Source organism: Microchirus variegatus (assembly GCF_963457635.1).
Source record: "Microchirus variegatus genome assembly, chromosome: 3".
NCBI classification, from domain to species: Eukaryota; Metazoa; Chordata; class Actinopteri; order Pleuronectiformes; family Soleidae; genus Microchirus; species Microchirus variegatus.
Genome location: NC_139804.1, coordinates 32,041,524 through 32,068,933, shown reverse-complemented (window position 1 = coordinate 32,068,933; position 27,410 = coordinate 32,041,524). Strand labels below are relative to the sequence as shown.

The window sequence follows — 27,410 nt, the reverse complement described above, 5'->3', positions numbered from 1 at the left end:
CCCAGCCAACAGAACTTCATATATCAGGAACTGTACTAATCCGAAGATCCGTGAGATAAAACCTCATAAAAAAGTACATTTTGTAATCCCGAAGCAGAACGGATTTGCAGGCAAAGTTTGCTTGAAATGGGCATTTTTGCTTGGTCTTTGCATTTGTGAGAAATCCTCGCTGTTATTTCCCTGGTGTGCGCCCACATGTGTGTGAAGATACGGTTAGATCACTGACGAGTTTCAAAACAACTAGGTCTCACATAATGTCACACCAAACCAATTTCACAGCAAATTAATGTGAAAAATATTGTGCCATTAACCACAAAGGATATTTAAAGTACAGCGACGTATGTCTCCAGGCCAGTGATTTGCATTACATTGTAATTCATTTTAATATCCATGTATGGTTTGTTTGTTTAGGACCAAGTTTGCACAGTAAAAAGAATGTGGCACTACTAATAGGCCAGTGTGTAACATTTAGAAGGGTTGAGGGTTTTTTTTGAACAAAAAAAAATGTAATCTGTTGCCTTAAGTTCAGCCTTTTGTCATGTGCTTGATGTAAGGGCCTTGCTTTATGGAGGCCTTGCTCTATTGTGCTGTGTTTGTTTTGTGTTTTGTCACTTTGATGTTCCTTATTCTTACACACTGGACTTTTAATATTCCGGTTGATGATGCTGCTGCTCCATCATTACAACTGACGTGGGTTAACTTCCGACGGTGTGTAACCCTGATTAGACGGCTGCTGAGAAATTCCACAGTGGAGGCTGTTCAGTGACCCAGGCCAGTTTTCATGCAACACTGCTAATCAAAAAGCACACTGGGGAGGGGAATGTGCCAAAGAGGTCCAACTATGCACCTGTAAGGAGAACGGAGGCTCTGAAGTCATAACTGTGTACATGCTTCGGGGCTGAGGATGCACTCGCATTTTAACTGCACATTAGCTTAAGACAGCTGGCCATCATTATATTGTATGAATAGTTTATATTATTCATGTCCACATATGGAAGTCAGCCGCAGGGTAATATTGTATATATAAAATTATTATCTATCTATCTATCTATCTATCTATCTATCTATCTATCTATCTATCTATCTATCTATCTATCTATCTATCTATCTACAACAAAACACTATCTATCTATCATCTATAGTATGTACAACAAAATACCATCTATCTATCTATCTATCTATCTATCTATCTATCTATCTATCTATCTATCTATCTATCTATCTATCTATCTATCTATCTATCTATAGTATATACAATAAAATACAATCTATCCATCTGTACAACAACATACTATCTATCTATATACAACAAAATACTATCCATCTATCCATCTACAGTATATACACAACAAAATACGATCCATCTATAGTATTTAAAACAAAATACTATCTATCTATAGTATATACAACAAAATACTATCTATCCATCTACAGTATATACACAACAAAATACGATCCATCTATAGTATTTAAAACAAAATACTATCTATCTATAGTATATACAACAAAATACTATCTATCCATCTATAGTATATACACAACAAAATACTATCTATCCATATTATATACAACAAAATACTATCTAAACATTATATTTTGACAAAAATGGCTTTAAAAATGCATAATTACTCGGCCCGATTTTGGATGCAGAATGTTAATTTCCAACAATCCAAGGCACAGTTGAAAGCACCAACTACAAACCAACACTCACACTATAAAGTGATACAAAGATGGCACAATAAAGAGTGAATTCACGGTCTTTAAGATTTAAATCAGTATTAAAAACTGTTGCATATGAACTAATGTGGAACTCTGAAATTAATCTGGCTTGAATGAATAAAGAATAAAATACACTTCATGCTGAACAATGAGTGTTGCTCCTGTTTGTTCGACAGTAGCACATAAAAGACAAGTCATTAGTGTTTGAGCAATCAGAAACTGCACAGCCTATGTTGCCCCAGTAGAAGGATGAGTAATCCACTGATTCAAAGTTGTCGAGGGCAAGGCCCTCAGCGCAGTGTGAGGCATGCGGCGATGCATTCTGGGAAAGCAAACAGAAAAAGTATGAATCATGCGGGTATTAGGGAGCAGCTCAACAACCACTGTGTTCCACTTCTGCCGAGAGCTGGTTGAGGAGTTAAGTCTCCGAGCAGCTGCTCAGGTTTAGAGGGGACAAACATCATGGGTGCAAACTGGCTTGTTCAACAGATCTTTGGCATGACTTCAGACAACAGCGTGGGGCAAGTGTGTGTGTGTGTGTGTGTGTGTCTGCGTCATAAACTTTAGATTAAGTAGTTATTTGTAGGGTTTGGGTTAGTCCTACACATGAATGTCAGACTATAAAATGTCAATGTGCGTTTGTCCTCTTTAGGACCTTTTCTGGCATTAACACTGACCTAGTGAGGACAAGAAGTCCTCTTGGAGACCAAAACCTGGTCCTAAGGCTCGGGTTAGGCACTTAACTGCTTATGGGATAACACTGTTCACGCTGTCCAAATGAAAATAAGTCGGTGCAGTGACCTAAGTAAAATAGCTGCACAAACCTGTGTGTGTGTGTGTGTGGACGCTAAAGGGCAAACACACATTCACAGACGCTGGCGACAGATCATACGCCGGGAACTGATACCCACAAACCACTTGCGTACAGCTGCCCCACTCAAGTCCAATCTATGTGCACGTTGATGGATGCCGATACTGATTTAATGCTGGCACCTCCCGGGGGCTAAAGTGGACTGAAGTCAGCTGGAGCTGAGCATGACATCCAAGTTATGTCCTGCCAACATTCAGATGCAGCTACTGGTCGCAACACTTTGTATTCACACAAAAACACACACATGCAACGAGAGAAACACTGAATCCAGACAAATATATTCTTCCTGAGTCCATTACCTACAAATCCTGGAAAATTCAACTACCTTTTCATTTATGCTGCTTACAATCAGGCAAATGTTGCAGAAACATAAGTCTCATTAGCAGGGTAATATCTGCTCACGGTGTGCGTATTTTGGCAATTATTAATTCTATCCTTTCATTTTATATGTAGTTCCATCTTTGTAGTCTTTAGTTCAGTTGCTGAAATCCCTTTCTTTTTTGTATTTGTAGCCAAATCATTCAAATATTGTTTGATGGCTAAAATAATGAATTGATTAAGATATAAAGTCAATCAGCAAAGAACTGACACATCTAATGACACATTCATCATATGAGACATTGCAAATGAGGAATTGCTGAGATTATTATTTTTTTTAACTACCATTTTTAACGTTTTCTCTACAAAATTATGAATTGAGAAAATTAACAATTGAAAAAATCAGTTGCAAAAACAAGAAGTAAGGTATTTTACAGCCACTTTCAGAAGTCAGTTTCATTCATTCATTCACAAAACTGAGATTAGTGAAGATGATTTAGTAATGAAAACAAACTAACAGCTCACACTACGGGGCTTTCATTTCTTTTTAATTATTGCATTAATGTATTTATTTAGTTATTCATTCATTTAGACAGAGTATGTGCCTGTTTGTGGCTTGGATGTGGACATAGATTTCAAGCATTTTGTTACACTTGGATTTAAAAATAAGGCTCAAGATGTTAAGATGTTTTATCATTTTCCCCTCAGGTCTAATATAAACAACAGTAAATAAAGTAAAGCAAACATAATATAACCCTTAGTATAAGGAGTTTTTAGGAGGAAACGCGTTTCTAAATGTTGATGATGCTCAACATACGAGGTCATGTGGAAGACCTAACCCTTGCTGACCATCTCATACTGGATGAGTAATGTCATGGCACATTTTAGCTGATATTTTCAGGGGACATAATAATTCTCCAAGTTAACCTAGTTCCCTGGTGTCCTAATGAACATGTCTGTGACATGCTTTGGTCAAAATACCATAAGTTTATATTCGTCTTATCTAAAACGAAACTTAAGGAACAGGAAATGACATTGCGATGTCACAATGAGCACGGAAGTCAACATCGCATGTTTTATTTTATTGCCGACTGATAGGGCCTCCAGAGTCCCAAATATAAGTATTGAAATGATTAAAAAGTTGGTTTTGCATAATATGTCCCCTTTAATTTACATTTTCAACATAGCAGTAACAAAAGATTATTTATACATTATTTATATTAACTACAACTCTACACTGTTTGCAAATCACTGAAGGAGACAAACGCCAATGACAATCAAAAATAATGTCAGGTTGATCGTGTTAAAACCTCTGTCATTTTGCAGCTGCCTGACACTCAAAGGCGCGTGTTGAATTTGCTCCTCTCAAACATGACCAATCCCCTTGTTAGACAGTGTCAATGTTAACTTCTCCTCATTATGGTCTTTGCAATGTGTAAACGCCGTAGCTGAAATCCTTTTCATACCTGTGTCACTGTGTAACTAATGATTATTTAATCTCTTCACAGATTAGTGTCAGATTGCTTTCCTTAAACCACGCAGATACTTAAACTCTGCTCTGGTGGATGTTTATCAGAGCAGAGTTGAATAAAACGTGTAGCGACGCTGGGATAGATTTGCGTCACAGAGTCATAGGTCATAATCTGTGCGGCAGAGGACAGCAGGCAATCTGTCAATCCAAACACAATCCTTTTTTAGTAGGCTTGTGTGTGTTGTCCTCAGGGTCTCATGACTATTTACAACTATTTTTCTATCAATTTCTTATCAGGACTTAGAGGGAAATCTGACAACCATTTTCAAATATATATAAAATATATCATGGAATAAAATAAAATGTATCATGGAAAGCATCATGAAACTGTACACATTTTACACTTAGGATAAAGGAAAGCAGAACATCTCCATATCTGAGAGGCTAACGGTCACCTAACAAACATTTACTGACAAATTATTTTAGCTCTACATGTAGATATTAAGATATACTAGATATAATTTGTGTTTTTACATCAATTCAGTGGATAACGCTGAGGTCTGACAGCCATGTAAAGGCCGCATTATACTTCTCCGACTGCGTAATGCGTTATCCGACTGCGTAACCACGGAGACCCCTCGAGCCTTCATAGTTCTCCGTCGTGGTGCCGGATACGCACTGCAATTTCCCACCCAATCAGTAGAGGTCACTACGCAAGGTTGTTGTGCTTTAGGCTACAGTGAGCAATGGTGTCCGAGAGAGAAAGACTGTTGTTGCAGCTGAATAACATTGAGACAGTGGCCGTTTCTCACCTGAAATAAATATTTTTCCATCCCGAAACGCAGTTCTAAGATAATTTGAGGCGAGAAGTTAGCCATTTAGAGTCTAAACATGTGCTGTGTGTGTATTAAGATATGACATATTTATAGTTTGGCAGCGACGTTGTCGGAGGTGATCAGCTCGGCCTCTGTGGACGCTCAGTGCGCACAGTGGTCGGCACAGAGCAGCGATATCTCGGCCTGTCCTCAGGACCAATCGCAGCCCTTGCAGTCTCTGTTGTCCCTTGACAGAGTGATGGACACAAAAAATATTTTGCGAACCTGGAGAAGAGGGAGAGGCTCTACGGCGACGTAAAGGGGTCTCCACAACTAACGTAGAGCACTTTACACAGTATAACATTTTTAATATATAAATCTAACTGCGACTATTTTGACAGGAATTGCGATATGATTTCACGATACCAGAGGGATTTATTCTCTTTTTCATTCGAAAAACACATCTAAAAGCATCACCGTGTGATGTTTATGCAGATCTGTAAGAAACAAAGATGTTCTCTTCAGTCTGTAGAATAAGATTTGTGTCTCTCAAGACTGATAATTCATATAAAATTATATTTTGACACACATTTCTCCTGCGATTTGAAAATTGCAGTGGGATGAAGTGCGATTTTTTCAGCCCTGGACAACACACAACATTCTAGTGAGTTCACTACACCTATGATGTATGACGGTATGATGTTCTTCAAATCTATTTTGCGTATTGCGTGGAGGTCAAGTGTGCACATCCTTCCCAGCTTGTATTGCTTTTTATTTTCAAGCAGCCTTTCCTATATTAGATGTATGTTTTTCTCCTCTGGTCATCAAAGTCAAAGCTGCCACAGCCCCATCACACGATCCATACAGAAAACAGTCTTTGTGACACGAAGGTTACTTCACAATGACATCAAACGCGACAGCTTCTGTAAATAATAGGGAAACGGTCCGAGTAAGTCCTTTGAAATTAACCAGCCTCGCTGTCTCATTTCCTTCTCATCACCATGAGTGATCCTACTCACTGGAAGATATAAAAAACCCTCTCTCCAGCAGCACTTCCTTAAATATGCATGCCCTACATTTCTCCAACACCTTCCAAATTCAAATGGATGTCCCCTGCTCTCGCCTCTATTCTCTTCTCTTCTACCTCCTCTCGTCTCGTTCCTATGCTCGACGCAATTCCTCTTCATTTTGTGGCTGACCCAATTTCCAGGTTTGATTCATCCAGCGGCGCAGAAACCGACTGTGGGTGCAGCAGACTGACACAAAAGGCACACTTTCTTTGTCTTTTCCAAATCCAAACTTGGTGCATCCACATGAACACGTCGCCCCGCTGCTCCTCCAACAAACACCACGAACACTCGTCGGTCTGAGCAGAGAATTGGGAGTGTGGACTGTTCAAGTATACACAACACATTCACATCTTCCCCGCTGTGACACATATGTTGCGAAGCAAACCTGAGAAATGCATCGTGTCATAAAAGCGGGGGCAACTCTCTGGAGGGCAATAGTGGAGGAAGAGGTTGACTTGGCAGCTTATCCGTTTGTCTGCGTTCAGTATGGCTGGATGAGTTGATCCACCTCCAGAACAAGTACTTGGAAAGCAGAAATGATTGTTCAATTTGGTAAGATTGAATGCTCTAGTAGTAGTCTAGTGCTGGCTGAATAAAAGCAACTGCTGCTTCTGCAGCTGATGATGACATATGATTGTCTTATGTAACTATATTACATTGTTCAATTAGGGCAGAGGGGTCTGAGGAATCGGGACACAAAATGGTTTTATAATACTCTGGGAGGATACATGGAAAAACATTTTTTTGAGTTTAACCAATCATGATCGGTTATTTAAAAGGAGGAGATCATCATTTAGGAAAATACACTCTTAACACAAATACAACTCTTTCCAAACTCTTTCTCTTCTGTGTGTGCAGTAAACTCTACAGCCAGGGGTCTCTCAACTTATCTTAGCTTAAATGCTTAAAGGTCCCATATTAAATCCTATTTCTTAACTAGATATAACTAGTTCCCTGGTGAACATGCTTTGGTCAAAATACCATAAGGATGAAGCACCACAGCAGTTCAATCACCCTGCCAAAACAGCCCTGTTCAGAACGTTCTGTTTAGTAGTATCTAAACAGAGGCTACTGGGAGTTAACAGCAGTTAGCATTTGGAAAAGTGATCATTTGCAGGCTCTAGCAGGCACACTGCCGTCATATATAACATGTATCCACTGGACAGATAAATCCTCTGAGGCTGGAAGTTTGTGTAGAACTCTGTGCTGCACTGTGGAGCCAAGAATAGAACTTTGCATACTTCTGGTTTTCGGATACCGTTGCCCTCGCCAGCACTCTCTCGTGTTTTATGTACAAAGCGGAGCTCCGTGAGACAACAATTCCAGGAATTTAGCGCATCGTGACGTCCCAGTGAGTGCAGAACTCAGCATCGCATGATTTATCTCCTGAACTTCGACTGAGGAGGACCACAAAAACATGAGCGAGTCATCTTTTTTCACACTTTGCCGACTGATAGGACCTCCAGAGTCCCAAATATAAGGATTTAAATGATTAAAAATTAGATTTTGCATTATATGTTCCCTTTAATCAAGAAATGGTTCAGGTTTTTTGTAAATGGATAAGAACAATTATTATATTTTAGCCTTAAAAATCACGTTTTGGTTAAAGCGCTTCTACATACTGGTGCATTAACCATTACAGAAAAATTATTTTGACAATTAACCAATGCTGTTAATTCAGGGCAGCTGTGGATTCGGTTGGTGGTCTCATAAATGTGTTGAGCACAGTATGCAGTAACACAGATGAGTCTAGTTACATGTCTGTGTTTCCTTTTCTGTTTCAACCACACTGTTTTCTCATTCATTTGTGTTTTTTTTTTTTCTTTCTGGTATCCGATTCCCAGCTCTCAGTGGGTCACGGGAGCAGGAGCTGCTACTGCTGCTGAGTCAACATCACAAGTGGAACACTGGCCTAAGAAAGACACATGCACACTTATGTGCGCACACACACACACACATATACATATACATATACACACCTAATAAGTTTACCATACACTACAGAGTAGAGTAAGCCTCTTAGCTACTACAGTGCGTCTGGAAGTAGTAGCTAAGTGCACACATTCCCAGACAGTGTGATAGGTGAGGCCAACAATGAGTGGATCATGATCTACTTGGTCTGTCCACATCAGACAGGTCTACACTTGAAATATGCAAGTGTACAAGTATTTCATGTTCAGAGTTGGAATGGTACCAAGAATCCCAGTTTTTGGTTCCACAATATTTCACTGCAACATGATGCAAAACACAGATGCAAAAAAAAAAAAAACACTTCTTCTTGGGCTTGGGCTCATGTCTCATGTACTGGATGGGAGAGTGAAGTGTGTACACATTGTACAAACTGAGTGTGTGTGTGTGTAGTGGCGATAGAGTGCACGTGCTTCCACGGCAGACCGAGATAATTTGTTATCTTCGTGTACTATTCTTGCTGTGTTCTAACTTGTCTGTCTCTTCCAGCACAAATTTGCTTTATTTGCACCTCAGATTATTAGAGTATAACATTTCCACTGATGTTCAGACTGTCTTCTTGGAAACTTTAATCATTTTAATGGTCCTTTGGCAAATTTAGCCTACTTCCATTTTTGTCTCTAAAATACTGGTGACTGACTGGAAATTACGGTCTACAGCAAAGGAACAATTTTAATTTCTTTCTGTTCCACATTTTTCTTAATGTTGCGCTGTGCTTTTGTGAAAATGAGTCACAACTCGAGTATCTGGTCTATTTTAGTCGTTTAAAAATCATTATGCGAGACCCTTAGGCCAAATCATAGACAAGTGCTGTTTATTTGAGCTTATCTAGCGCTCATATTAAAACTGCACTGCCTTTGGAGCGTTCATGGTTTATGGTGTACATTTCAGAACACAGTTTTATGTGATTTTTGAAAATCAAGCGTCGCACTTTATGTTTTAGAACAGAATGTTATGTGCGTTATGGCAGCAGAAGAAGCAACAGACAAACATATAAATAGAAATGAATAAATACAAGATGTTGGTTGTTTGGAGGCAGTGTTTTATACTGTTTTCTGTGGCGTTTATTAAAAGATGAATCAATAAGTGCGCTTGAATCTACACGTTTATGTCTCGTCTGTTTTTCTTGTCACGAGGAGCAGCTGATTGCAGTTGCACTGCGGTCAATTAAAATGACTGAACAACACCAGCAGGTAGACCATATTCACGGCGCCTTGCGTAATCTCGACATCATGTGATCGCGCACCACACAGAGCAATAAACGCTTCTTTTCTCTTTGAGGCTTCCCCTTTGTGTTCTTCAAAGGCCTTCAGTGATGTAATTTATACGACAAGAAAACAATGTCAGCGCATGAAGCAACACAATTACCAGCAGCTAATGACAAGGAATGCGTTGGAACTCTTGTTCTCAGCTTTCCATCTATGACCTTTGAGATTTGGACCAAAATAACTGTAAGGGCCTGAAAACTCAACAAGACTTTGATACTTCCTTGTTTGTCAAAAACACTACTGACGCAACACAGCTGATATTTTTTTGTGTGTGTGGAACTGATATGGGGAGTATGCAAATGAAGTGGATGTGGGGGGGGGGGGGGGCAACGTGCATGAGACACAGAAATCACACTGATCTTGTACTTGAAAATATCACTCACCAAAAATCTCCCCATTCTTGGCATACTCCGTGACTAAGTAAAGCATGTTCTTCGTCTCCATCACCTGGGAGAGGGAGAGGACGAAGGAACGGGGGGCCAGGGAAGGGGGGGGAGAAAAGAGTGGGAGAGTCCACGTGAATACACAGAGGAGACCACTTTTCATAGAGCAACATGAGCAGACAATTCACAAAAACAGTCTCCTGCAGTATTAGAAAAAAAGAAAGAAAGAAAGAGAGCCTAAAACAGACACAATTGACCAAAATATAACAGATACTGCCCACGAGGCTCCCACTCTGTGGTTTAACTGCAGCATCTGGCATCCACAAAGTCATGAGCAAAAACCCAAATGCATGAATGGTACAGAGTCTAAAAATGGCAACCGTGTAAGAGAATGGAGGTGGACAGTTGGTGCTGCAGAGGATATTTGAATGGTACTTAAAACCTTTTAGTCCTCACCCAGTGCCACATCGTGTAGGAGGAAAAGCACCGATTTAGAAACAGAAACACTCGGGTGATGAATAGAATTAAATGCAGAGGGGAGAATCAGATGGAGAGGGGAGGATGAATCAGACACAGAGAGCCAGACATTCACACTAGAAAAAGCCCACGCTCATTGTTTATGATCAGTTTTCCATCTGTTACACTGACCGATTCATGGATTTAGGAAATGAAACCCAGTTTGTGTTTTCTCCTCTGGTCGGACTGTTGTTGTTTCACAAACACATTCTGTTCTCTCTCTCGATTGTGGAGCAGTAACGCAACTCGCTGACGAATTAAGGGCAGCAACAGCACCTCATTTGGGGACTAAACATTCTCCCACAGTGCATATTTTTACTCCACACAGCAGGAAAAGTAAAAGGTGTAACTAATAGTATTGACGACGATGGCTCTCTTTTATTTCGCTGGGCCGGTAGACCGACACGTACGTACAATAACACAACACCGGGCACTGGCATAACTGGATTGCAGCCGTGCCGCTGACGTGCCGCGGTTCTGCTTCGTCCTCTATCATGCAATAATCCTGAACGGACGTGAGTTTGCGAGATCCCACGATGTAGACTGTGTATTAAGGAAACAACAACAACAACACAGCTTCTTTCATTCTACGACGTGGAAGAACTGTTGATCTGGTCATAAATTATTTTATGTTTCTCCACTTCAACAATTAATATCTCGTCGTACATTATGACTCTCCGAGACGCTCTGATTAATTGCCTGTTGACCAGGTAGCACCGGTCACGACGTAATGTTGATGTGAAGTTGTGATATGACCTGCGTATTGTGTTTTATTTTGAAAGGGGGGCGGAAGTGTTTTACTAAAAATTCTGTATCGGACTTGCTGTCTGGTGCGATCTGCTCTGTTGAGCTTGAAGCAACTCGGCAGCGGCAACGGCAAAAATAGAACTGCTACCTATCGATATCGCTGTGGCGCAGCGAGCCGCAACAGGGATGCTGCTGAGACGCGCCACAGCGCGTCCGGTGGAAATGCTCACATCGACGTGCCGCCGCTGTAACGCGCCCAGTGGAAATCCGCCTTTAGAAAGCATCTAAAACTCAACAATAACACTTTACTTCCAGGGTGATATTATTTGTTAGGATTGATGTGCTGATACCTGTAACACGATATTTTGTAGCCTACTATGCCAGACTTATTAAATGATAAAGTAATACTATACTATTTTTCTCTTTTTAAACAAAAAAACTCAAAGTGTGTGAATCAGGCTGAGAAAATTCAAGCTTTTTAAACTGTAAATCAATCACAAATACTGGGAAACCATTAAAAAAACATCTCTCAAACCTATCAAGTATCAAGAATTATGAACAAGAGGTTGTCATCTTTGCTGCAGAGACAGCACTACTAGTACTGGATGGGATCATAATAAATATATACATTTAAATGTATATATATGTATATGTATATGTATATATATATATATATATATATATGTATATATATATACACACTTTGTGTTGCATAATTGTGAGAGGGACTGTAGAATTCCAGTGTTTTTCTGTACATGACATGTACAACAAGGAGAATAAAATTTTGCATAAATAAAAACTAAATATTATTCTGATAATTTTGGCTCACATGTATTTTAATACCAGCCCTTTTATTAAGGCCAGATTACGAGCCACTATGTTGAGTTTTATAATCTGTTTTTCTGTTTGTTTTGTCAGTGAAAAAAGTTGAACAGACTCGTATTATTTGCGATACAGATAATAGGTACAATGCCTCCATTGATATTTCATGCTTCAGCTGTATCAAGTGATTATTGATTTCATTTTAAGATAACACATTATACAAGACACAGGCACAGCACTGTGTGTGTGCTTCAGAGAAATCAGGGGGTTATAAATGAATCCATGTTATAAATCCTAATACAAGGGAACGATTCATACGTTGAATTTCAAATGCTACGAAAAGCAAAGAGCACTGAGTGTTTGGGTGACTGTCATCTTGTGTTATCGTGCGTCTCGCTTCAGGTGATATTGAACATGTTATACAACACCACATTATTACATTGCTGATCATTCAGAAAGACTGGCCAAACCAGTCAAACATAAACTCATAAAAAATATCATTTGGTTGTTTATTTTGACATCAATACACTTTTTAAAAGAGGACAGAATTGTATTCTCTGTGGTGAACCACAGAATGGCATTTTGACATTCTGTAAATTAATAATTTATCGGTATAAATCTAATTATTTTTAATCTATTAAATTAAATACATAATGAATTATTCATTACAGCACAGAATATATTGACTTAGTGAATTGATCTATCAAATATCCTTGAATATATTTATTCAGGGACTTCCAATGAAGGATCCATTTTATGTTGACACGACTTAGTAAAAAAAAAAGTAACTAACAACAGAGCGGTTTGGTAAGAGCATGTCATCATTACGTCACTACTTAAAGTCTTTGTACTTGCACAGACTCACTGATTGACCTGTGCTGATTGGACAGTCGGAAACGATGACACATACTAAAATAACACAGCAAACAGCTAGAGCGGCGCCACATGGTTGTATAACGATAACATGAGTAAGAAACGGGACCCACAGGCTTATGTAACACAACAGCATCACCCAAAATTGTTGAGATATTGGGCTGTTTTGTGCCAAACATCACTGGTGTACCAGGGTATCAAGTGCAATAGGAGAATAAATCATGTGGAATGTCCTTACACGTGGCTTAGGGCTTGAGGGAAATTACATATATAGGATTAAGTTGAATAAAAAAAATCCCTTTGACACACATCACCGTAATGTGGTCAAAAACAAACTGCAGGATGAAATCCTTGCAGTTTCGAGTCAAGATACAGTGTAAAATACTAAATGTCCAAGTAAGCCAGTGTGACCACACGCCCAATATAACACAAGACCCAGAAACTGAAGCAGCGCAACACAGACGAAAAACACTGAGGAGCTGGTTCATCTTCACACATGAATAAAAATAAGTCAAATCTAGGGATACACAATATTGGCATTGGCCAATATCGGCTTTAAAATGTATCATTGGATATCGGCAAACGAAAAAAATCACTTTGATTTGATATGATAATGACTAAAAGGCTCCTTGACTTCTGTGCTCACATTCACTACAGCTATTATTTGCTTTATGTTTATTTATTATGTACAATGAAGAATATGTACTGTATATCATATCTATTGTGACATGAGTATGAAGCATAATTATGTAAATTGCACTACAGAAGAAACTGAATGACCTCTGCAGTCTGACGCAGGAAAAAACATTACATAGATCTATATATAGATATAGATATATATACTTGAATTTTCAAACAGGCTTAATAAAAACACTGCAAACATTGGTTTCATAAAAATCGATTTCTACACTGTATGAAAGTGTAGAAAAGACACGGAGACACACAGCGCCGAGCGTCCGTCAGTCATTAACTACCGCATGCTCTCATATCTTAAAACTATCCAGCGGTGGCAGGTTCTGCTAGGCATCAGTTGTTTGCCAATGCATTAGAAAATGACCTGGATTGGTCGTGTGCTCAACACCAACTGCTAAAGTACCTGGAAGAACGACAAAGGTGAATTCTGCCAGAGGCACCGCCGACTCCAGGCCCCCTCAGCAGATGTTGCACTGAGGCCTCACGGTAATACGTGTAACACGACTGCAGTACAAGGACGCAGAGTCTTTGGGACCAGCTCGCAGTGCCACTTATAATAGTTTACGTTAGACGACAAACCAAACCAGGTGAGGCTGTGGGAATTCACGTAGGCTTTTATAACACACACATTTAAAAAGGTCCAGTGTGTAACATTTAGAGAGTTTATTGGCACAAACAGAACGTAGTATCAATAGCCTTACAATAACAATTAAATGTTCTTTCCACCAGGGCCTTGCTGTATAGATGCTGCCATCTTGTGCTGCCATGTTTTTACTCGAGATGGGTGATGGTTATCCAATAATCCAGGGTTATAGCTAGCGCATTTTAGCATGTCAGCCGCTAATAACAGCATAACAGTCTAAAATGCGCTATCTACAACCCTGGAGTCTAGCTAGCTGAGGACAGTTATGCTAAAAAGAAAATGAGCGTATCAATTTTGCACGTCAGTGTCAGTGCCGTGTCGATTTCCGTGTTCTAACGCGTCATGTTCTTGGCTACTGTTCGACTTAATCATGCTAGCATCATAGCGTGGAAATAACAAAAAATGCACAAGTAGTATAATAGCTATATTATAGCTATCTAATAGCTGCTAATTAAAGGGTAAGTTTGAAACGTATGAATTTATGAACTTGTCGTTTGGCTGTTTTTTTATTGTTTTTTTCAGAGCATCAAAATCTGCCACAAAACACTGACAACGCACAACACCATTCAAAAGCTAAAATGCACACATGTGCACACGCACACACACACAATGACCAATGCTGTTTAATTGGACAATTTGGGGTCAAATATCTCTTTGATACATTTGTAATGTTTTTTATTCTGAAAGGCAAAAACTGGTTTCGTGGAATTAGTTCTTTATTATATTAACATATTATCTTCAAACCTGAACAATTAAAGACATTTTTTTAAAAGAATTTTTAAATATGGCTATACGGGGCACTCGGCACTCAGAGTGCCCCGTATAGCCTGTTCTATTGAAATTAACCACAGGCTCAGAATGAAATGAAACCGTTTTTAGATCATTTGAGGCGAGAAAATTAGTCATTTAGAATTTAAAAATGTGCTTTAAGTATCAAGACATGACATGCAGTTTGGCAGCGACGTAGTCGGAGGTGAACAGCTCCGCTTATGCAGGCGCTCTGTGGTCACAGTGCCCAGCGCAGAGCAGCGTTACCTCAGGCTTTCCTATTGAAATTAACCACTGGCTCGGGAACTGGTTTTCCGCCGATTATTCAACTAATTAGATACGACTTTCGAAAAGTGTTTTAACACGGAACGCCCATCCCTAGTTCCTACAGCAGCCCAGAAAGGCAAACCAGGCAAAGCATGTGCACTTTTTAATCTGAAGACTACTATGCAAACAAATAAGACTGACATCCTTTCTGGTATGGGAAGGCCACCGTAGTTCCCTGTGCTGTCCTACATTTGTTACAATCTGCAATCTCAAAATTACAGGACACTAATTTCGATACACTGGACTGAAGATGGGAATCGGTAAGACTTTGATAATAATGGCACCAATTATTCAGATCCTTAATCAATTACTCTAAACAGTTCCTGCATGCACAGTTCCCCCTCCACAGGTTTTCAGAGTCAGCGTCACAGTTGTGCCTTCTCTGCGTCTGTGAGCATTAACTATGCAAATGTTCCACTGTTAAACTGCTGTTGTCACTGAGGTTAAGACTTTCTGAGTCTGCCTGCGTGGAACAAATGTTATTATAACATGGCATGGGATATTTACCCTTGGCAAATACATTCTGCTTGGTTGGAAAGCAGTGAAGCTCATATGTGAAATGTCAAAAGATATGACATTCCTGGCAGTGAAGCCGACATAAAAAGATGTTTCAGCTTTGTGTTTAACTTCCAAATTACCATTTCACGGACAGAACAAACTTTGTCAGGGTTTCCCACAGTGCTTGCTTGTTTATTTATTTAAAATAGATTTTTTTTAAACACCACGGCTTTTTCTATACCGGGGAACAAGAGCGCATGCGCCCCCATGTAATCAGCGCAGCGCACGCTTGTCCAGTTGCTGATTGAAACCCAATTCACACTATCAAGCGCATCATTATTACAGTTACATTGTTCTTGTCAATAAAGATGTTATATTTAGGGATGCACCGAGAATTTGGCGGTCGAAACACAGCTACAACACTGTGGAACAGCACATGCGTTCTTCTATCACAAAGATTAAGACCACGGAGTGGAAATGAAAAGTGCGCTCTGTTCTTCAGAGTCTGACACCATGTTTTACTCAGATCCCCTGCACTTCATCGCAACTGTACTCCATCCTAGTCATAAAGATCATTATTTTTATGTGGGGACAAAACACGTAGAGAAATGATCCAGTCTGCTTTAGATATGAAATGACCGCTTGGAGACGCAGAAGCGCAGGAGCAACAAACGGCGCGGGAGAGGGAGAAGAGAACACAGAAATAAGAGGGCCGTTTGTCTGCACCAGATGAGGCAGATGAGGGGGCACTACCACGTTTATATTTATGTTGCTTTATTTTACTTTTAAATGTAACCATTGCCTGGCTTGTTTTAAGATTCACTGGCCGATTACTTAAAAATATTTATATTATTTATTTAATTAAAATTTTTGGAAGACTATAGTTGGTGTTTAAGTATTGTTAAAAAATGTCTTACAATAACACATAATAGTCATAATTAAAAATTTCCTGTGAACTTCAAAATTTTTTTTTTTTTTACAAAAACGCCGTGGGCCGCCGGTGGGCCCAAAAGGTACCACCGGGCTTAGCAGGTTTTCTGGGGGAAACCCTGTTTGTCAAAATTACAACTCGTAAACTTCCTTTACTTAATGCTATGCTTTCAACAGTACACACATACTATTACTATTACAACTATACATACGGTAAGTGGAAAAAAAATGCTCATATATTAGATTACTAGTCAATATGTAATAGTAAACCCTTAAATTTAAAAAATAAATATAGACGTTTATATTAAACCTAGGTTAATTGTTCTCGAGCAAGTGTAATAACAATAAAACTTGGATAACACACACCATAAAAAAACTACAATAAAATGATAAGGCAACGGCGAAGGTAGGCCGTATCTGTGAAATACTGATCACACAGGTACTGAAAATTATGTTCATGGATCACTTAAAAGTGATTAATACAATCATTTTAAAACATATTCTTAAAGTAATTGGCAACACATGCAGTGCTGTTAACACTGGAATGAGTTGCATGTCATTGTTTTTATAAACATGACAGTATTGACAAATGGAACTCATCGGTTTGGAAAAATACAATTCACATTGTTTCAATAACTTGGAACCGGTTCTGGATTCCCATGCCTGGACAAATTTTGCTAATGGATAACGATAATGAAAAAACTTCCCCGTCTGTGTCATGCTAACTGGATTAACTGGACAAATACAGCGAGTATGGGGACATTCCTCCACCAATGCGGGAAGTTATGGTGAGGTGAGGTTAGAGAAAGAGTTTGATCTCAGCAGCAAGAGACAAAAAAAATATGCAAATAAAAAAACCCAAACAGGTTAAACCATTATCATCCCACATCACAACAAACATGGGGAATAACAACTTCCCCATGTTGAGAGATGTCAATCAGAGAGACACAAAAAGGACACGAGAGCCCAGCGAAATGATAACAGCAGAGAGGAAAGCAGTTAGTACAACATTACTGCAGCGAGCAGTGAAAAGGTATCAGGCTAAGTGCAGATAATAGGCATTAAAGTAACTCACCTGGTAGAGTTTGATGATGTGGGGGTGGTCAAGCATCTTCATGATCTGAACTTCTCTGTAGATCTTCTCCAGGTTGACAGCATCCAGTTGGGTCTTATCAATGATTTTAATGGCCACCTGCAAAATAATGGGGCAACAGTCAGTGTTAACTATCGATAGCTTACAGCAGAATCATTATTAGGACAATATCTATAAAGCAAGACAGTCACAACAGCTAGCTACGCTAATGCTATAAGAAAATTAAACAAATTGCGTTGTTCCTAATGAGGTTGCACAATGTTTGTATTATGTTAGCCTTAACGTTCCCTATCATGCATTACCATAACTGAAAATCTTCTTCAGCTCCCACTATAGGAGTACATACTTCCTATGGGCACTGCACTAGTATTGAATCATAAATGATTATTGTTCCTTAAGGAGTTTTTTTTTTTTTTTTTCACCAAGAACTTGCCACATAAGTACATCATTGTTTTTTATTTACATTGTTTTATATATTTTTTTCCGAATATGGCAGCCAAGGAAACTTTTTACATTTCGCATTTCGCATTTTTGTTGAGAGTCTGCATAGGTTACTCACTGTCTGGGTCTGTGTTAGCAGCAAAGGCAAGGCAAGCAGACATCAACACAGTTTACTGGAGTATTTGTTTATTTATCGCATGTCATGTCCTCACTGCAATATTCAACAACATTATACCACAGTGCGTGTGTTTTCCTAATATCGTGCAACCCAATTCCCACACTCACAACAAACTCCATCGATTTTTATATTCTCAGCGTAGCGCGAGCACAGAGTGTCCTTCTCTGCTGAGAGAGTGGCAAACTTTTGCAGACACAGGATAAACAGTTAAACGCAGCCTGCACAGGAATTTTCATAAACACTTTTCAAATTTGAGCCGTGATGAAATATCATTCTACGGTTCAGCAGAGGCAAACACATGCCTGCATACACACATACACCCACCCACTATGACATGTACGTGTAAATCGCACGCTCACAACCTCAACGCTCTTGGCTCTGAGTAATGATGTCCGGTAGGTAACAAGGCGATATTAACATCTCTCCTTCACATGGTCTTATAAACAACTTTTCACCAGTGTGGTCTGAAGTGTTCTGAGAAAGCTGGAGGCGTAAACAACAGGGAGACCTCAACTCCACTGCTCGGTAATCACTGAAAACTAAACTAAAAAGAACAGGGCTGGTCTCTTCAGGACCTGTATACTCTATGTTAGTAAAGGAACCAGTGAGTCTTCAAATATGAACATTATCACTTTTATTAGGGTCCTCGCGCTCAAGTGTGCAAGGTCCCTATTGGAATTAATTCAAGGAATTCTTCTTGTTATTATTTTTCTCTGCAGGGAATCTTGAATTTGACCCACTAAACGTGCGTGAAAACAGAAGAAAATTGTCACACAAACCAGAACTGGCGAAAAATTAGATAAAATAATGGACTCAGAATTGGAAAAAAACCAATTCAAAATGGCTCATTAGCGCCCCCACAGGTCAAACCCCTACGGAGTGGGCGCAAATTAAGTTGGGCTGAATTTTGCAAGATTTGGTGGGAACATTGTCCAGCCAGAGACACACACACAATCCTCTGGACAACATGACCAAATCAACAGGAAGTCAGCCATCTTGGATTTGGCGTATATCTTGGCGTTTCGCAAGTTTCGGAACTGAGATAGCTGGTCTGAGGGTTTATCCAAATTTTATCAGAATGTTACGCAGATTTAAAATGGCCACGGCAGCCATCAGAATTTTGATGGCTCGTCGTGAAACACGAAAATGCGCTATAACTTTGCCATGCATTGACCAATCGATATGAAACTTCATAGGTGACACGAGACCCCGCCCCTGAACACGAACGCAAATTTTACCCAAACGCGATGTCGGCAATCTTGGATTTGTTCTTCTCCCACCCAAAAGTTTGACATGGATCTTTTTATTTTGTGCTTTCATCGCTACAAATGCGAGTATATGAACTGACTATATTTCATGTGAAAGTCGTACAAAACAAGCAATCCGAATCAATAAGACAATGTGAAGCAGTTAATCACGAGGGTGATTAAAAATGGATCCGTGAGTGTGAAGGATTATCAGAGGTATAAACACTGCACAGCCGTTGATAATTGCGCCCTCTTATCACACAGATGAGTTTGTTTTACTCCGTTTTGGCAGCCATCAGATGAGCAGCCGAACTTCCCTGTTCACACTATACTTTATCAGGAATGCACAAGTGGATGCATTTGACTGGCATCCATTGTGCGTGCCGCGGTGACGTCACTCCAGATAATGACAAAGGATGAGTCAGGTGGAGCATTATCCCCACCAGGTTATCTGGAATTATTTTTGCATACGCATTTCTGCTGTAGCATAGAGCTGCATTTTTTTTTGCACTGATAAGAACACAAATTAATGTTTTATCCCCTTCCACGAATTTGCATTGAGCTCTTAAGAGACGTGCACTAATTAAAAGTTTAGTAGTATGTCGTTTTGATGCACAGTGCAGACAGGGGATATTTAACCATAAATCCCATGAAAATATCAACATTTTCAGTGCTCTCTATGGAAATGGCAGGATAACAGGACACAAAGGAAGGATCTGAGCGATTACTCTGCAAAAGCACTCAGAGAGTGCAAAACCTCCATCAATGCCACACACGTTTCCACAGTGTCAATACACTAATAATATTTCCTTTCTTGGGTCATTACCTACATTCCCAGAAAATTTCCTCAACATTTGTCTTGCAAAAACATGACCTCCTTTGGCAAAGGCAGCGACACATATACAACACAGGACTTCTAATGAACTCTATTAGCACAAGGTCATTTAAGGGCAATGATTAAGCCTCAAGTAATGAGAGCAGAAAATGCAGGACGGCGCTGCGTGGAGAGGATGAATACATGTGTGGTACCACACGGGAGCGAGCTTGCACTACATTGTGAACCAAACGAGTTGCAAAATATACATAAATCGGATGAATAGGTTAGTATGACACGCAGGAACCACGGGAAGAAGAAAGTAGGTTATGCAAACACCTGCACTTATCTGGGAATATGCACAGTCACCCGTGCAAAGAGACACATCAGATCTGATGTTTAATGCGTCATTAAACCTGATTTTCCTCGCAGTCTTTTTTACCTGGCTAACATCTTTTTTTTTTTTTTTTGCACTGGCACAGTTCCAAGGCAGATGGCATCGCATAAAGTTGATCGCCTGCCTTTCCAGCTGACCTTGGCCAATTTAATAAACAGCCTGGCTCTGGCCATGGGTCTGACTGAGCCAGGCATTTGCACTGGCTTTGTGTGTAGCTCTACAAAACCAGTTGCCTAAAAAACAGTCAGCCAGTCTAAATACCACTAAGACTCGCATGAAAACCTGCACTCGTGTGCAACTCTTAGTTTTACATGGCTGCAGATTACCCTTCTGATTTAATGCTACACTATTTCACAGGCTTTAAAGGGGACATATTATGCAAAAAGCAACTTTTTAATAATTTAAATCCTTATATTTGGGACTCTGGAGGCCCTAACAGTCGCCAAAGGGTGAAAAAAGATGACTCACTCATGTTTTTGTGGTCCTCCTCAGTCTAAGTACAGGAGATAAAACACGCGAGAATACTGGCGAGGGCAACGGTATCTGAAAACCGGAAGTCTGCAAAAAGTTCTCTTTGTGGCTCCACAGTGCAGCACAGAGTCCTACACAAACTTCCAGCCTCAGAGGATTTATCTGCCCAGTGGATACATGTTATATATGACGGCAATGTGCCTGCTAGAGCCTGCAAATGATCACTTTCACCCTCTCGGTCACACAACAGAGACTGGACACTCTTTACCGTCTCTCTATCATTGCAGTAAAAACGTCACGGCCCTCAGTGGCGCGACTCACAAATTGCCTCTCTGCTCATGAGATGAGATAACACTATAAGCAAACTCAGGCAAATCCAAGTCCTGTTCAGTCTGTGTGCTCACACTGCATCGCCTGAGAGTGAGCAACCTAATATCAAACCCTCACCAAACTCTGAGAGGACACCAGAGCAGTGTCAGAGGATTGCTGTCTACGTGCCTGTGTGCAGAATCCTTTGCTTTCCAATTACGGAGCTCTGGCTGGCACATCATGCTCCTCAGAAAGCTCTCGGCACTTTTTTCTTCTTCCATTTTTGGCACAGTACCCACTAAATCACATCATTATTCAAAATTACTTAATTAGACCACCGACCCATGCTTGCATGCTCTGCGTACAGCAACAACAAGTATGTTTACACTGAGGCAACTAGTTGAGTCCAAAAGGAGTGCAGTTGTATGATTCTCACCATGCGTACAGCAGGTTGCAGACCCCTGTCCTCGGTGAAGGGCCAAACAAATTGCAGTTCAAGATGACTGCTAATAGCAAACAAGCCCGCTGCCGAGTGCCTAACGGCCACGCCCCAAAATACGAGGACATCCGTCCGTCCTCCTGTCCTGTGAGACAAACTACTGCACCCTTAACCTCGATGAAGACGAGGCGAAACTTCAGGCACATTTTAATTGTCATACTACTTAGGCTACATAAGTCATTTATCCATGTATTGCAATACTATCTATTATTAGTCAGTTGCGCGTTTACTGTGACTGCTTTTAAGCAATGTTTAAAAAGGTACGGTATACTGTAGGGGTGGGAATCACGACACAGAGTACCTCACGATACGCAATATATGGTCCACGATACCAATAACATCACGATACGAGACAATCACACAGCAATACATGATGACATCCGTCTGACTGAAGAAAACTAAACGTGCAGGATGTCTCCATTTATCCAAAGTGCATAAAGTCTATGTATTGAACGTGGATGGAGCGTCTCTAAACGTTAAGCGTCTAAGCATTCTCCGCCATTATCCCACCGTAAACTTTTCATTTGAGTAACACTGCAGTCAAGTATCGACGCCCAGGGAGCGAAACTGCCAAGGGACTGTTTACTTTAGAGCACCTTTCATTTGTTCACGTAAATACTGATATTCGCCCTGGCGTATCGATTAACGTGTTTACACGAGGGACGACGACGATACATCACCAAATCGATATCTGGTATATTGAAATATAGATTTCCCATAGACGGCAACATAGCGACCGCTCAATATAAATCGATATCATTTGGAACGGCTAGATATTTGTCGTTTCTGTGTTTCTGCACAAGGAGAAGTTTAAACCACAACTAAGTCGAACTCTAAACTATGCATCAGGAGGACACAAAACTCTGCATTTAATAATTATCGTTTGAAAACACGTGTATATCGTGAGAGTGGTTTTTTTGCCTGTTTGTGTCCAACACTGTGTGGCGTTGCTGCCACCACACATTTTGCTCCATGTGCTGTTTGTATAATTTGGTCACTTTTTGTTGAACCCATGATGACTTCAAAGCTCGACTACAGCATGCATGTTGACCGGTGAGTGTTTCCCAGCAGCAGCAGCAGCAGCACTGGTGGTCAGACCTCTTCCTGGCACTGATGATGTTGGCTGAATGAGGGTGAATGTGCACTCAGTCATTGCTCCTGCAAACCTGCAGCACGACTCACACACACACACACACACACACACATACATACACACACCAGCTGCTGCTGGCACCGGGGCAGCCGAGTGAAGCCGAACGATCCCGTCACCCGATCCACATTTCTATTCGTGCACGATGTGGACAGCATTACGCTATCTGCTGCTGCTGCTGAGAATACCCGGAGTGTCAACTTGAACATTAAAAAAAAAAAAAAAAAAAGTTATGTAACTCCCCCTCTCTCTGAACAGTAGCACGGGTTAGCTTAGGGGGCTAACTTACTTACTTTACTTTACTCACTCACTAACTAACTGACAAAACAGTGACTCACCTCGGTCTTGGTGATACGGTGTCGCGCCAGCTTCACCACGGCGAAATTGCCTTTTCCGAGGGTGCGCTCGATGTCGTAGAAGCCCACTCGGACGGGACCCCGGATCAGCGGTTTCTGGACACTGTCAGCCATGACCATGCTGGTCTAAATATGACTGTTTGTGGACGAGGAGGAGGCAGCCAGACGAAGGAGAGGGGGGGTGGGGGGTGGGGGGACACACACTGTGGTGGTGGTGGGGCTAGGGGTGTCGGAGGGTGGTGGTGGTGGGGGGGCTCACTCTTTCTCGCGGGCTTGCTTGAGCAGCTATAGATAAGGAGCAAAGTCAAACAAACTGTCCGCCGCTGCCGCTGCCGCCGCCTCCGCCGCCGCTCGAAGCGCGTCCATTAAAAACACACACAAAAAAAGAAAACCGAGACAAAGTTGATATGTGTGTCGGCCTGAGCGCCACACTCAGTCCGGCGACAAGAAGGAGAAGCAGCAGGCCATTTGTTGACAGGTTCACACACACACACACACACACACACTCTCAAACACACACACACACTCGCGGCACGTCCTCCGCTACAATACGGCTCTCGTGTTTCAGCTGGAGGAGCCTCTCTGCTCTCTATCAGCCGCGGAGCGCACGAGTCGACTCGCAGAGAGGCATCATGTTCTCCCGGTTGACGTGTATTGACGTCAAAGCCATAGGGGTATTTGTACAGGGGGCGGGGCCACGGAGCCGCTCCACACTCCAGTGCCAATTGGTTGCCAGGACAACCAGACCCACCTCTTACGTCAACCGGTAAAATTGCTATTCTGAAATCTGTTTGCTCGTCTGCTCTTCTTTGATTGCACGCATAGGTAACTTTGAAGTCTCGCCCCGCGGCTGTTTGTTGGGCTTTTGTGACGAAGGCAAAACAAAAAAGGGTGCAGGGAATAAAAAAAAAAAAATAAGAAAGAAAAAAAAAAAAGGGTTAGATTGTTTCTGCAGGATAAGCTGCATCAGAAAATGATGCTACGTGCTCCGTGCAAGTATGAATGAAATAAAATAAATGAAACATTTATTTTTTTTAAATAAAGAAAGCATGCAATGATTTCATTCATAACATATTTTTTTTGCACTATTAGGCATAACATGTGCTATATTATAATATGCCATAATATACAATTCTTACATGATGAAATAATGCAGTTCCTCGTTTGACATTTTTATCAGCCACAAAGACTTTGTCCAGCGACGTAACAGCGCCATCTGTTGGCAGAATTCGAAAATTGAGCACACATTTCCTCCATATTGGCTGGTATTGGTTTATGAGGCTTAAGAGAAGATTCTGGAGGCATTCTGTTACCCAGATTATGTGTTCTCTACTCACCTCAACCCAAAACAGCACTTAATCCCAATCCTGAGAAGCACCTGACTGCAACCTAACCAAAACCTTAACCATTTATATCTATCTAATATATATATATATATAATGTTGATCATTTTTCTATTTAAACATAACTTCAGTAACATTCCCACACATCTAACGTCACTGTCTTAAGAAGACACGGTTGAATATTCCCTTGCTTTTATTTTATAAACGAAGAATGTAACCACAATCTCAGGCAGGCCAAACTTTTATTTGAAAGCCAAAAACACTCGTCACCTATTGAGACGCAGCGCACATTAACACCCAGCGGTTGTTCTTTTAAGCCCCCGCAGTGACAGTCTTAACAGAAAACAGAGCTTTGCTAAAGCCGAGCAGAGCAGCGCTCCGAAGGCCTCCGCTGTCACGCATGGACTTCCTGAATGTAAGAGTTCCAGATGTGCTTTTGGCATTTCCTGTCAAACATTCTCCAAGAACACACTCAGCTTCTCCTTTGTGGGCTTTACTACATCTTTCCAAGACGCCGACCCAGCGGCCCACTCGGTACATACTCAGACAAAACCATTATTATCGTATATCCACAGGTATAATATTGACGAATGAATCCATTACAATGTCCAGAACTGGAGTCTGTGTGGTGGTGAGATGACACACTGTCAAAGTCTTGGGGAAAAGCCCACAACTTTTGTGAGTTTACTGGGGTCAGCAGAGTTCTGTCATCAGCGTTTCCGCACGTACTGTCCTGTTCCCTGACATCAGAATCCAAACAGGAAGCCTCGAGCATGGGTTCACTCCACACAGTTCAGGTTTAGAGAGAAGATCAGAGTCGTCCCTAAACTGGACGAAAAGAGGACCGACATGTTTTTGTCCTCATGTCTGTGTACAGTAATGCGGTTACTGGAAAGTGGTTTCATTTCAGATTGTTTACAGGACGAGTGAAGGCCCGTGGTTATACGTGTTGTCACATAGATAATGTCACAAATAATGGGTTCCAGCATTTTCTTTACACTGTCAGCATACAAATTTCTTCTTTTTCTGCTTTACGTTCATGTTACTAGTGGTTCACGTTTGTTGTAAAGAAGCAGCTGTAAATAGACGCTCGCAAGGACAGGTCAGCGTTGTAGTGTGTCATAATAACCATCCACAATAGATATGAAGTTTTTGTTTTGGATACAGAACAACGCAGTTCCTTGAGTCTTGATTTCCCTCCTCCCAGTGTCAAAACAACACAATATAAACCTGGATGGTGTCATTTTTCTCAGTTTTAACACCATAATAAGTTTAAAGCAAAACGTTGCACATGTCTATGGTCTCAACCGGATGTATTATTATGATTCCAGGGTCATTTTTTTGAAAACGTTTTCCTGTAGAATCACAATAAATGGTTTCCTATAGAAGTTTAGAGTGATGTATCTTACTGGCATAACCTTTGTGATACACAAGCTTTTCCTCGACTTTGATTTCAAACTGGTGTTTGTTGACACATTTAGTTTAAGCAGACTTGTTAGTTTTTTTTAAATAATACAACATATTGAAACAGTGTGTTAATTGTATTCATATAACAGGGCTGGTGGTGAGCACTGATGCCTCACATGCTCTGAGGTTAGTTGGACACTCTAAACCAGGGGTGTCAAACTCATTTTCACTTAGAGCCACATCAGCATAATGGTTGCCCTCAAAGGGCCAGATGTCACTGTAAGACAGAATAAATGTAAAGACACCCTCAGAAAAAGACCTTGAAGCACGGGTGATTTCTTCAGCCACAATAAAGCTAGCTTTCACTCGTTTTTGGTTATGGTTTTTGGGAATACATTCTGATGCGATCGCAGTTTGCCTTTTAATTCTTTGTTCAATTTGTTGTTTTTCCTTGAAGGCTAACTTTGGCATACTTGGCTCCTTGTTTGGTGTCAAAATTCTGACGTAGATTGTAGTCTTCATAACACAAAAGACATACCGGTTTTTCTCCTTGAAGCACAGACATGTATTCGCCTTCCCATTTTTCTTGAAACTGCCTTCCATCTGCATCAATCTTTCTCTTCCTGGACATTTTGGGATCATTTGTAAATATTTCAATCCCAATTTCATTCCTCGCATGATGATACACTGCAAACTAGTGGCGGGATGCCGTCACTTCACGGGGTAACACGATCGCGATCATGCATTGTGGGAAATGTAGTTTATGGTCAACACACGCCTTAAAGCAGCATAGACCCCGCGGGCCACATAAAATGATGTGGCGGGCCACATCTGGCCCCCCGGGCCTTGAGTTTGACACATGTGCTCTAAACTGACCAGTCTGAACCTGCATGTCTTTGGACTGTGGGAGGAAACCAGAGAATCCGGACAAAATCCATGCACACTTGGGGAGAACATGCAGAAAACTCCATGCAGAAAAGCTACTGTTCTGACCGGGTCATGAAC

General features: G+C 40.7%; 1 protein-coding gene across 1 annotated transcript in view; it reads right to left on the bottom strand.

Moving 5' to 3' along the window:
* Window positions 1-24,119, bottom strand: part of sik2b (salt-inducible kinase 2b) — a 51,367-nt gene extending 27,248 nt beyond the window's left edge. The window contains exons 1-3 of the mRNA XM_083887285.1: window positions 23,638-24,119; window positions 17,776-17,892; window positions 9,884-9,947 (exon numbers count right to left, since the gene is read on the bottom strand). Of these exons, the coding sequence (XP_083743411.1) occupies window positions 9,884-9,947; window positions 17,776-17,892; window positions 23,638-23,775 (319 nt within the window). The 5' untranslated portion in view covers window positions 23,776-24,119. The remainder of the gene's footprint in view (window positions 1-9,883; window positions 9,948-17,775; window positions 17,893-23,637) is intronic.
* Between the last annotated feature and the right edge of the window lie 3,291 nt (window positions 24,120-27,410).